Source organism: Plectrocnemia conspersa, unplaced genomic scaffold (assembly GCF_051122295.1).
Source record: "Plectrocnemia conspersa isolate PC_06_02 unplaced genomic scaffold, ASM5112229v1 ptg000010l, whole genome shotgun sequence".
NCBI lineage: Eukaryota > Metazoa > Arthropoda > Insecta > Trichoptera > Polycentropodidae > Plectrocnemia > Plectrocnemia conspersa.
The window spans coordinates 11,582,791-11,596,834 of record NW_028277174.1 but is presented as its reverse complement, the minus strand read 5'-3'; the positions used below and the strand labels follow the sequence as shown (position 1 = coordinate 11,596,834).

Genomic DNA, 14,044 nt, shown 5'->3' with positions numbered 1-14,044 from the left:
ATTTTAATTTTGACTGACACACAATACATATTTTATAATTTAGGATTAATTTTTATGTAATAATTTCAAATAAATGTGACGCATAACTATAACTATTAATTTGGTGGTATTAACTTGATTATTTTTTTACATAACTACAATAAAATCATTTTGTAAAAAAAAAATTTTTTTAGTTATTTTTATACATAAAAAAATACTTTTTGTATTTTAAAAATGTATTATTATAATCGAGAAAGCAAAACTCAACTTAAAATTATTGAAATATATAAAACATATCATAGTCCATAATAAACAATTACAAAAATACAAACATTTGTGAGTACTTTGATAAAGAAACGGTATTGAAAGACTGTTTGCCGAATAAGCAAAAAGCAAAATTAACTATTTAAGAAACGAGAACTTATAATAACTAAAATAAAGTCTTATTTTATATTAATGGCAAAAAATAGATACCTTTTTACATTCTTGTACCATCTTCCTTACTTCGGACTCATCAAAACACAAGAGCAATCCAGAAGTTCCTTGCAGGATGCCGCGAGATCCTTCGATGAGTTTTTTCCTGTAATTTATACTCAAAATAAATCAAGTCCTATGTACTTACATACATTTTATATGAAATATTTTACCTCGCTGGTCCAGAAAAAGGGTCATTTTTCAACATGGCTGACGCGTCTTGTAAAAGTCCAGCCGCTTCTTCGACTCTTCGTAAAGCAGAAGGCATTTCTTGTCGTAGAATTTCGTCATCCGATGACATAATAGTATCATGCCCGACCTTCAAAAATAAAAATTTGATAAGCTACGAATGCTTCCATACAAAAGTTTGACTTACCCTTCTCAAATATTTGAACAGTTTTATCATGATTCGAAATTAAGGAGACCATTTTTCTGACAAACAACACGATGTCGTGAGGCATGAATTTCTTCAGAACTGAAACGCGGTTTTGCCATCGTCTAAATCTGGTATGAAAACTCTTCCGCGTGGAACGGGATATTCTAATAGTTACGTGAAGTTGAGCGAAAAAACTGACAAAAAGTGTCATAGTCGGATATGTATCAAACTTCTTATGCAAGAAATACTTTTGGTTAAAGAATATTGAATCACTTCAATACGGTGTGACTTTTGAGCAGCACTGTGCTGTAGTATTGAGATTAAAAAAACGTTATGAACTATTATGAACTCCAAAGGCGACCCTCGTCCAGAAGTAGCCGTAGATATACGACTGGAGTCGTATATAATCCCAGCTATAAGATAGCGTCTGTGTTCACGTGGTATTTTTGTTGACTTTAAAAATAGTTTAGCATTTATGAGACGGACGCTCGATGAAGCGCGCGAATTTTTGGTCTTGTGGGTGTATGTACTTCCTTTTGGTCTTACTGTAGGGTATGTTTGATACACATATTTAGCAAACCGAAACCGGTTGGGCAGTGAAACCTTTCGCCGCAAAGCGTGTGTGCATTTCTGGTGGAAGTGCACAGCATAGAGAAGCGATCGATCATTAGTTTATTGCAGTGCGGCAAATTCCAGCGGCAGAAGTGTGCGCTCTCCTCTAAATTTAGCGAGATCAGATGTAGAGGAAATGTGTGCGTAAGTCTAGAGCGGTCAGACATAACCACTGCAGCTGTAAAGCTAAAATATCCACACACGGAGTTCGCGAACAAAGGGAAGGGAGTCGTGGCGCAAATAAACGCGAAAACGTGTACACGACCATATATGCTCGATAAGCCATGCCGTGATGGCAATACGCGTTGTGAAACCACAGAGTACACGATGGTAAACTTGGACTTGGTGACACCTTTTGTTCCCTTGGCATCTTTAGCAGCTGTCGCCGAGTGTGTTATCAAGCTTAATTTTACATGATGGTACAGACAACTTTTTTCAACAAATTGAAACTCATGCTTCACATGTGTAATTTTAACTTAAATTAGTCTCTTTGAAATCAAACATATATAGCAAACTTCACTAATATTTCCCATCTAAGTTCGATTATTATGACAAACAACAGCAAGAATAGTGATTACGAATTATCGACTTTTTAGATTATCGAGATTGAGAAATCTGTTTTTTAGCAATTTTGTGATTATCGGAAATTAAGTATTTTATTTAATATTCTCGAAAAATCTCGAGAAAAAATAATATTTACAAAGATATAATTTTTATCACGATTTACATATAATATTTTAGGGTATTTTAAGACGTTCGTTCTTTTGGACAGGCCCCTAAAACGTTATTTTATCAAGTCAAAAAATCCACTGATTTTTATGACTTCTGTTTTACGCGGACCTATGTGTTTTTTATATTATTAATTGCCTATAATTCATAATCTAATTCTTGCACTACACTCTCTGGAAGTTGTCCGAACCGAAGTTCAAATGAAGTCGGCCGAGGTCGCCGATTTCCGAGTAGCGGCCACACTGCCACAAATTTCACGACGGCGCGGCGGGCGTGAATGACGTCCGCACGGCGGCTGCTGTCATGCGCGATCGAAAAATGTGCCAAATAATCGAAATTTTTAAATTGTCATATTATTAAAATATATTTGACCCCTTTTAAAAATACTTGAAACTAGATTATTCTTTTTTAAATTAAATTATTCATACTATAAAACAAACCTTCACATTTATTTTCAGAGTTATCGAGAGCTATTTATAAATTAAAATTTAAAAAATCTAATCACACCAATCAAACATCACGTCGTGCTAGCAAACAAAACTCACCTTGACAAGATTGTTGACAGCGGACGACACAGCCTGCACAGGTTTATGTAGGTCGGGCATAGCGTTTCCATCTTCAGCTTCTTCATGGAGTATCACGAGCCGGGACACCTGAGAAAACGAATAAAAAAACAGTTAGTCGATTGACTTCCAGCCTTCGCCAAGTCACTGGTGGCAGTATTTATTCTAGAAACGCTAAATATACACGCGAACGACACGGGAGGGCAGGCAGAAAACGATATCGTCCAAGTTGCGAGCAGGATTTTCGCACCGTTTGACTCTAGTCAAAGTTTTAAAAATATGAACGACGCATTGCAGTAGCAATGGAGAGGTGTGAAAAGTTGGATAGAACAGAAAACGATAAAAAAATGTATAGAATTAAATATTTAAAAATGCAACGCCAAAACCAGTTTATCTTGACATTCAAAATTTGCATCCGCGACTTTATATTCTCTGAGATCATCGTCTCAGACGTCTGCGAAATATATGTAACATCTGGCCTGTACGTCGTTGATATACGACCCTTTGAAAACATTCTTATCATTTTCGCAATACCAACAACATATATTGTGCCTCAAATGCCTCGATGGTGAATCACTGCGCATCTTGAATGCGAGTTGCTCTTATTGAAATATTATTTATAAAAAAAGTTTGCATATCTCTGGTTCGATCGACAGATGCGGCAACAATAAAAAAGCGGTTATCTATTATAAAATGCACATAAACGCCGGATGTGCGTATTTATAGTATACATATTTCGAGGCGGTGTATATAAAACGATTGTTCTCTCTATAGTCGGCCCAATTAGAGCCGAGACTGATTAATTAGGAATCGTTTTTCCAAAAGGGAAATTGCCCAATGGCCGAATTGAATACAAAAGCGGCTATAAGTTACGAGAGATCTCTGCGGTGTTTGCGTTGCGAAAAGCACACAAGGGATTTTCTTTACCTTTACGGGCCGTGACCTAAATTAAGCTAAAGGTTTAGTATACAAAGCTGTGTGCTAAATACGTGCCAAATTCAACTTGTAAATATCTTCATAAACTATAGGAGATTTTCGGTCTTTGTAATGACCGTCATTTGCATACGAGATTTATGTAGAATTAAACATGTTTTGATTTCCCTCTCTCTCTTCTCTCGATAAATTTATTCGTTTAACAACCGATTCCTCGACTTTATATCTCGCTACTTTTACAACTCAGGTAATATGATCGTAATCTTGATTTATTGCCTGTATATTGTAGTCATTTTACACGTGTTGTGATTTGACCAATTTATTATCTTACTTCCTCATACTTAAGCTGGCGTAGATAATTGCTTTTATAAGCTTCTTAAGTTCCGAGTTCCCGTGCAAAGAAATGAAATATTATAGTATAATTGAGACATTCTAAGGATTAGTGTTTAATAATTGAAGGATCAGAATTGCAATCGACCACTATAAAATTCTCCTGATTAAAACATCCAACCCTAAGCCGATATAAATGTGTATTAAAATAAATGTCATCCGCATGATGTAGTTAGGGGTGGACTGCCCCAGGCGGCACTTGCTTGGAGGCAGCATTTTCGCGACGGAAAGACCGTTCGTGTAATATGGTTCTTAAACTGAATGAACTAAAAAATATATATCCACGAATTTCTGAAGGGGGGGGGGGGGTTGTTAAGGATTGCCCCGGGCGGCACAAACCCTAGGTCATTCGTTTTTTGCAGTTTCACATTAAGACCCTGAGTAAAATACCGTCTCCCACATCCTACTTTACCCAAACTTTGCATACATTAAGAGGAAAACATAAGAGTTTATTTTTATTAAATTATTTTTTGCTTCATGTCGAGGTGTCTATTAGAAACTTGCTCTCAAAGCAAGTTGCAAATTTATAATTCGCTTTGGCGTTGAGTAGGATTATATTTATCTACTCTTGCTAAAGAACCGCTTCGAACTAATCACGTATTTATTTACGTTAAATCCGGACAATGAATAAAGATCACTTGTTGCATTATAAAAAACATCGAATCTTAATCTTAATCGAGTGATGTAATCAACATATCAATGTTAATAAATATAGACTTTTTTGCTATTTAATAGATAGATGTAATTTAATATACACATAATAATAATATAAAAAACACTACACCTACAAGATATAAAAGACAAAATATTTTTGAAATAAACGACAATATATTTATAGTTGTTAGTTCTAGTAAATGTTAGTAAGCCTCCTAAGGAATGGATTACAATGAAGTACACGATAATTAGTCTAAGCATACATATTATCGTATTTTCTATGGACAGAAAAAAAATAAAAACGCTTAATATTAAGCAACGGCTACTATTCCTATAAAATTTAAAAAATCGAATAAAATATCAAATTGCATATTATCCAATTATATGATGTTTTAATGCTGATGAAACATTTGAGGAGAAAATCAATAGATTCATCAGTCGAAATAGAAAGTTCGTTTATGTATAAGAACTATAGCTAAATATGGCTTAGAACTATGAATACTATAAGATACTTTCACTCAACTATGACTTTCGTAGTAACCTGATGTAGTACAACGGGGTAAATCTGTACAAATTGGGTAAATCTATCAGAGATAATGAATACCTACTTGTAAGTATTAACCACAAGACAAAGTTTTGGAATCGGTGACATCTATATAATTAATTATAAATTATTATGTGTAATATAATTTGTAATAAATATATGTCACTTTGTAGTTGGAGCCGATTTTTAATAATGGCGAATTTTTATAAAATAAAGAGTGCTACCGTGGCTCGAACCCGCACATCTGGGTTATTCAGACCCTAATATCATCTGTGATAACTGGCATTGTATGCGAGAGCTGCTAACGGAGGAAACACATTATGAGTTTTTTATTATCCTTAAATGTCAGATAGCAGGGTGTATATTACAAATACTTTTAATGTATTTTAAGCCATATATAACATTATACGTATATAAACGAGTTGAAAATTACAATGAAACTGTAAATGTAAAACATTCGAATCAATCAGATCGAACAAAATTTTTGAACGACCCACGCCCGATTTTTTTCCTATTTTAATTACCCACAAATACACTACACTCCCAACTCCAGATTTGGAGTTACGACATTATTAAGCGCGTCGTCTTCGCTAGATCCACTCAAATATGCATTTTATTATTTTTTATAAGGAAAAATTAGGCAATTCGTAAATAATGAAAATATTTTTATTGCGAGCGCACGTTTTAGTGTCAAATTGATAATAATGCTGGTCGCGTAGGCGTAGAGGTCCTCCTACGGAACTATATAAGGTTAAGTAGGTGACCGTCAAAAGTGTCGAGACAACTTGGCTATTGTCGCACTGAATATGTTTGAATTTTCTGCACTTATTGCACTGTACGTCTCGTCATATAGCGGACCCTAGCTAGCTGAGGCGTCATCAATTAGAATCAATGTAACGGATTAACCCATTGATGCGGGGGCGTCAAAATTTACAGACATTTCTTAAAGAGTGGGCACTGAGCAAACTTCGTCGCGTGAAAGGAAAAATAAATCATTAAATTTCAATAGCCTATAAATTGTATATGTATACACTTCGAGTACTCGATACTCGAAGTATTCAACAATGTATGTAGTACACTTTATGAATATGCATGTAAATATGTACATTAATTTATTCAGACGTCTTGTTCAGTGGTAAATTCCAAGTTTCGAATTAACTAACGAATACCACCTACGTGTGAAGTTCGAAAATCTTTTAACTATATATGTATATATGTATATATATATAATATATACCTTCTTGAATACTGAACTTAACTAGACATTGTAGTTGTAATCGAGAATTCTATAGATAGAAAAACATCTGCATCCTAAAGTTAATTCTTTTTTTAAACTTTTTACACATAAAATGTAATTAAAAAAATAATCAAATTAATGTTTGTACGATTAAATCATTAAATATTTGCATCATTTTTTTGCTCACGTATTGATTATTTTTATTTTATTTATATTATTTACAGTAATTTTGAAAAACGAAAAATTATACAATACGTTAAACTATTCCATAAAAAGAAAAATAGATTAATATATTAATAATAATAAGTATTAAAATAAAATATACAGGCGACCCTCGACTTTCGCACAATTCGCTACATCACACATTTTAAAAAAAAAATTTTTTTTTAATTATAAAAATGAGTGAGAAACGGAAAACTTCAGTATTGATAAGAACAAAAAGAAATCAAGGACTCATAAACTTCACACGATTCGAGACAAAGATGGAAATTATTAGACGTTCTGATAGCGGTGAATATTTTGCTTCAATCGTACGTTCGTATGATACAAACAGGTCTACGATATGTTCAATTTTGCAAAATAAAAATATAATTAAGGAATATGTTCAAAATTGTAGAAATTTAAGATATATTTCCACAATCTTTAAAGATATGTTTCCAAAAAAAACACGGCAAAAAAAAACGGATGAAAAATCTTTGTCGTCATGGATCAACCAACCAACATAAAAAAGATGTCCCTCTGAGTATTTCAATTATTCAAGCAAAATCTCTTAGTTTGCACAAAGATTGGAAGGATAGATTAAAAAAATATAAAAAACAGCCAAATATTTAATGTAGATGAGACAGGTTTATTTTGGAAAACTCTTTAACAATGAAAAATATTAATGAAGCCTTCACGCATCTTGACAAATTCTTAAATATTATGGAAGATTGTGATCCCAATGGAGAACGCATATCTCAAGTGCGTAGGGCGATCAATAAAGACATAGCATGTTATAAAATACTACATGAAGAAAAGAAAAAAAATAGTGGAAAACAGTTAACTCTTGATAACTTTTCAAAGGACCCGCAATACATTATATTTTTAAATAAAAAAATAATGTATTTTGTCTTAAAACATGAGCAGTATTTTGACGTCAACAAGATACGAAAATATCAATAACATACTCGCAAATCTATTTTCATATGAAAATAAATCAGTAAATAAAAATATAAATAAAAAAATGTTAAAGTCGATACCAAAATATATTATTGTTTAGTACAGTAGACCCCCCAATAACACGGTAAATTTGGGGCGTGCTATTTGTACTGTACATAACATAATTGGGTATAAAAATTGTGTTATTATGACACGATTATAAACTGAAAGATTCAAGAATTACAAACCACTTGTAACCAAGAAGAAGCTCATCAGAATAATACATACACAAAAAGTAATATTCTAGTTCGGTCAAACGATAAAAAAATTCGATATACTAACCGCAAAAAAATCCTTATCATTTCTGGTTAACCTAATCAATTTAGGAGACGTGAAAATTTTAAAGAAAGTCATAATTTTATTTTTAATTATAGACACGCTTTATATTAGATTTACAATACAAACACACAACTCAGTATTGAGTTTGTAATTATAACGATATTTGTTATATCATATTTCAAAACAATATTTAGTTACGTTCAGGGATAGGAATGTACATATGATACATACATATGTATGGATTCAAATTACTATTATTAATTAGCTAATATACTTTTAATACAGTTAGTTGCTATGGTAAATAATAAAGTATGTTCTTATCGTTCTATAACTCATGTTCCTCGTTAATTGAATTCTTACACATGCCTAACGTTTAATTATGATGTAAAAGTGACGCATTAGCGCCTTGGTGATGAAGCACAGTACAGTCAGCATTAACATCACCATGTTGAACGAACCATCGTTAAGAATGACACTCGCTTCAAGCATTCCAAGCATCTCGAGTGCTTTATTGTCCCGAGATACAAGAAGAGCGTGTTAAAATCGAAACATTACATCTTCCTTCGATTTCCACTGTAAAAAGAGGACACGCATGAGATCATCTCCTCGGATCGGAGGTCACGTCACACATTATGTTATACCGTCATCGAACAAACAGCAGTGTCGAGTCCGAAATTCTTAGAACCAAGCTCACCTGTCCTAGTCGATATTTGGTCTCCTGATCTGTCGCGCGTGCTAATACATAATCAACAATGGAATCTAAATAAGGAGATCTGAGATAGAGAGTCAGAGATGAACACCAACGCGGCGAGAGAGACACTCCGACGCATTTTTAGCCAAGCTTCGGATAACCCACGTGAAAATGGACCATATGTACATATCCGGAATAGTGTGACGTTACGTGGTTTTTAACGGTGTGACGTAAGTGACCGATAAGTGCTAGTGCGCCACGCAAGCCAAGACGGCTAGAGCGCTCAACCTTGCATTCGGCAAGGCCATTGCGGCAGAGCTCATGCCAAAAGTTGGTTGAACTTGGTGCGAATCTTGCGTTCGGACAAGCGCCGCAGGAATGCCTTTAGCTTATCTGATGTGAAGAAAAGAGTTCGCCTGCATTGTCTCGTCGTGGGAAGCTTCATTCTCACGTGTTTTTCTTTGCGCAACGTTTCACACGTGTCGCACACATAGACCAGGTGAGATTGTGGGTGTGAAAACGTTGAAAGTGCATTTTTTATAATACACAGATATGAGTGGAAGTGCTTACTTATGCTTAAAATGGGAGGTCTTTATCCAATAATGGAAAGAAGAAGGTCGATAATGTCAAAGAATTAAATTTAAATTCGAATTAGTAAGATGCGCAAAAGTACATACTTTCATGTTTCACCCATAACTGAAAAATGTGCATTTGTGCATCTGAGGTTATTGTGACAAATCAATATCGCATAATAAAGTTTAAAAAATTATATCAGCAGTGACGTCCATAGGCTATTGCTTTTATTTTTGCAAAATCATTAACAATTTCTTGCAGGCCAAGCTCATATGCCATCTCAGTTTCAATAGATAAAATTGAAAGTCCTTTTAATCATCCATCGGTCATTCGTAACCTTAAATGGTTTTTAATGAGGTTAAATTTGAAAAACTCTTTTCAAGAATGGCTATAGATATAGGAATTGTCAGAATTATTCGAATTGCGGTCACTGTAATATACATATCTCTTTTAAATTCTATTCGTTAATCATTAATTTTAGGACTTCTTGTGGGAAAGAATGTGGCTTAACCAAACTCCAGAGTAATTTTAATTATTCACAGAGTTCAATGGCATCAATATCCGATGATTCATTATCGGTGAGTTTGGTCTTAATTTTTTCACAATTTTCCATTAATGCATCTGGCGAAACATTTATTAAACCATTGATGATACTCAAAAATTCAAAAAAGGATCCATAATATTTCAATTGCGTTGATTGTCTTGTCTACTAAGCAATTAAAGAATTCAACTTCGATTTTTTTTCAATATTATGTAAAAGTTCTTCACAACTTTCATAATCGAATTGTTCCTGTACTTTTCGCCGTCTGCAATCAACTTCTTTAAGAAATGATGCAGGTATTTCGAGGGTTGCTAATAATTCACGAGCTGCAATTTTCATTAATTTGAATCCAATTTCTTTCTATCCTCGGAAAAAAGTCAAAAGAACGAAAGTTTTAAAACTAATTATAGTTTTAGAACTTTCATTAGGTCAAGTCAAAAATATTTCTCTCAGGGGAAAATAAGCAGAAAAAGAAGTACAGACAGATGTCGCAGCTCGCATATTGTAAAATTTATGTTACACATGTTTTAAAAATATGATAGCTATCTTTATCGGTATTACTATGGATTTCTGATATAAAAGGGCTGATTAAAGTATATTCAAACCGAATTTTGGTCAATAGGAGGGCGCAAAAACAAGTCGGCGCCGTTACCGAGCGTTCCCACTGCGACGGCGACGGCACGATTTTATTGCTTTTGGCGTGGATTTTTGACTTCTGTGCGCTCTTCTATTGGTCAAAATACGGTTAAAATATTCTTCATTCGATTTTCACATAGTCGTAATATTATTCTAAAAAGTCTTAATATGAATGTTACGTTACGGCCCGATTTTCTTGTTTTTGCCATGAATTCTAAACAGGGACCGCATTTAGGGGGGAGGGACAGGTGGGAGCACTTGATTCTTTCCTTGAATTTGGCCAGAAAAATTCATGTCATTTAATGCAATATATTGTATACTAAATTCATGTGTTAAGAATATTTTGACATTTTCAAAACTTGTGTGATCATTTGCCGCTCCTAGGCAACTGCCTACTTGCTTATACACACGGGACGTTCCTGTATATCAGTAGTATGATCTGACAGAACAATCTAGTGCCGACTATGTCACAGAAATTGAGAGAGCTCATGTAAATCAATGTATGTATTTAACAATATATTGTTTTACAGATAAAAAAGAATGATACGTATGCTTAATCATACAGTAAATATACGAACACTATTACAATAAATATTATAATTTGGCAGCCGTTGATGTTTTTGACATTTTTGTCGAAATAAAGGATACTCTTCGTATTTGATTTCAAGCCGACGAGGTCAAGCTTTATAATAACATATTTTTAGTTTTCGCTTGACATTTGTCCAACAACTTGTCATTAATTCGTCCAGCTCTTCGACAGCAAATTTACGACATAAAACGAACAATATTACTAAAAAATCTATATATGTACATACGTTAAAGTTATGTCAGTTGAAAGCGATAGAACATTTGCTTTGAATAATTCAACAGCATTAGTTCTAATAATTCAACAGCATTAATTCTAATTCTGAACATAAATATATTTATTTTATGCTCATTTTTTATTAAAACCATTAAACGTGTTGAAATGTTAATATCGTTATATTTGTAGGTATATTTTATATTCACTGAAAATAATTTTGCAAAATTATATATATTTTTCTATTTTAGATTCTTCCAAAAAATAATTAGGAAAACCATGTTTAATATGTTCCGTTGTTCGTTAGGTGAATATTTTGAATACTTTGACAAACACCAAACAGTAAAAGCATACAATAACTAGTTACATTGTTAATAAATTATTTTGTGTGTACTGTAACTGAAGTGATTTGAAGAAATATACACTTTGTGTATAACATGCACTTAATATCATTATGACCACATCTACAGTTAAGTTAAGTCGGTTGTTAAGTTACATTACTTTGAAATGTAAGTCTGATATTATTAACATTTAGAGTTTAATTTGTGATGAAGAAAAATCATACCATAAAGTTAATCAAATTCTTGGAATTGTGTGAGACCACAGTCCGTTCCGAATGACGATATCACCCATTTCAAGAATTACACTTTCTATTTGAAAGATATTTAAAACTTAATATGCATGGATATAATTCACCCTTTGAAGTCTAGTGATTAACTTTCAACTCAACGATAGGCAATTTATCTTCACGTGGTTAACCAACGTATCCAAACATAATTATAAATGATAAATGATCTCCTGTCACATATTTGGAGACAAAAATATATTTTCTTTTAATGCATATTTGCCTTTGTCTGTTCCTCGTCTTGCTGTCATCATTCAAACCAAGATTGGCTCACTATTAAGTAATTTTTTTGATACGCGAATCAAAAGTAGAAACAATAAGTGCCACCATAATCGTTCGAACAATCGAAACATTTAATAAACAATGCAACATCAGTTTAACAAAGCAAAGGCAGACACGGACACGTCTAGCGTTTAACCGCCCGATTTGAGCGTCAAAATCGCCAAACCGCGACCTTAACCGGCGAACCGTAGCAAGAAAAAAATGTAGGTTAAAGTACGCGATCGTGCACAATCTTAACGGTCTCTGCATTCCTCTTTGATCGCACATACATTAAACCAATTTAAGGAATCGAATTTATAATATATAGTATAAACCGCACAAATTATCGCTCGGTAGACGTCTGGTTCGATTTTCACGGTTAAGCCGAGTCGCGAGCCAAATATCAAAAATAACCAAGTCACGTAACAATATTTAGCGCCGACCGGACGTGTCGCAATAATGTGTCCCACACACCTTTCGCGTTTTAAAAACACACGGACGGAACCTGCCCAGTTTAGCTATGGTGTTCCTAAATGATTCGATACAGGCTGAATGACAAATTGACGCCGAACGAGCCATTTCCCAAGCACGTTTGCGCGCGTGACGCGGTAACGCGCTACGTAATGCATCACGTAGTTGTAAGCTCGATCGTGCTTGGATGTGGTTAATTAGGAAAATAGAAAAAAGGTTCAATATATAACTAAGATCAGTAATATAATAATTCATATAATTGCCTAGACGTATATGCACAGAGTCGACCAAAATAACGTTTTACGTTATTTATCCGATCTCATTGGCATTATTAGCTACTTATTATATACTAAAAACTAATCATTTTCCCGAAACTTAATTTGAGATGAGTAGATGTATCGGGCAATCTTATTATTTTAGATATTAATATTTTGAATTTAGCTCTGGGATTGTAGAGAAATTCATACTTGTCAACCCCGTCTGATTAGATGGTATTTTGAAATTTTAAACTAAATTTTTAGATAGTATGTAGTTTTAAAGTGACACTTACACATGAACACGATTCCTACCCCTTCCATACAGACCATAAAATGTCCACGTCAATGTACGATACAATCAACGAGATACTTTTCCGACCCATCAAACACATACAAAAACCAGAGTATAAAATAATGACGTTAACAATTTTGATACATTAATTTAAACATAATGATTAATTGATATTCAATTTTACTTACAATAATTAATTTAAGCGTTTGATTTGTAGGACTTTAAAAATCAATTTGTGTCCAGTCTCGGCGTTGCCGAACCCATTTGTGAAAAATTGGATCCTCCCCGCCGCTTGCAGATATTTCAAGGATTTATAATGAACGCGCGATATAACATTGATTCATTTTTTTTATAATACCTGGTCTGAACTTATGTATATATGTATATCATATTATAATTCAATAGCCTAATATAAACAACTAATTCAGCCAGAAATATATTATATCTTATATAATTATTTCACCTGTGTTGTTTAAACATCCACTTGGAAAATCTTGAGAAATCGACCCACTACAAAATGGACCACATGGTGGTCCACCTATCGAGCGTGCATTGAGCATTCTATCGAATGTAAACAATGTCACATATCCATGAATGGACAAGACTAGTTCACAGCTCGAGATCGAGAATTCTCGATTGTCGAGAAACAAGGAGACCATGTCCATTTTAGGCTAAATCAAGTTAAATATGCCAAAATGTACACTAGTACTATTTATAAGTAATATAGAAGCGTGTCTATATAAATGCCTATAGACATATAGTAGCATTTTTACTGAAAGACACAAAAAAGAGCTCCCATTATTCACGAGACGCCTTTACATCCTCTCAAAATTACTGCTTGGTGCGACGTTTTATTTTCGTATGCGCATTTTAAAAGAATTTGTGTTGGAGAACATGAGATTTCAGCAGTATGGTGCCACACACGAAACTA

At 33.6% G+C, this 14,044-nt stretch overlaps 1 protein-coding gene across 2 annotated transcripts in view; it reads right to left on the bottom strand.

Annotated features, from left to right (window-relative positions):
- Vinc (vinculin) overlaps window positions 1–14,044 on the bottom strand; it is a 39,113-nt gene that overhangs the window by 9,629 nt on the left and 15,440 nt on the right. For both annotated transcript variants that reach the window (XM_088194967.1, XM_088194966.1), the window contains exons 2-4: window positions 2,716–2,823; window positions 627–772; window positions 454–559 (exon numbers count right to left, since the gene is read on the bottom strand). In XM_088194967.1, coding sequence (XP_088051093.1) covers window positions 454–559; window positions 627–772; window positions 2,716–2,823 — 360 coding nt within the window. The remainder of the gene's footprint in view (window positions 1–453; window positions 560–626; window positions 773–2,715; window positions 2,824–14,044) is intronic.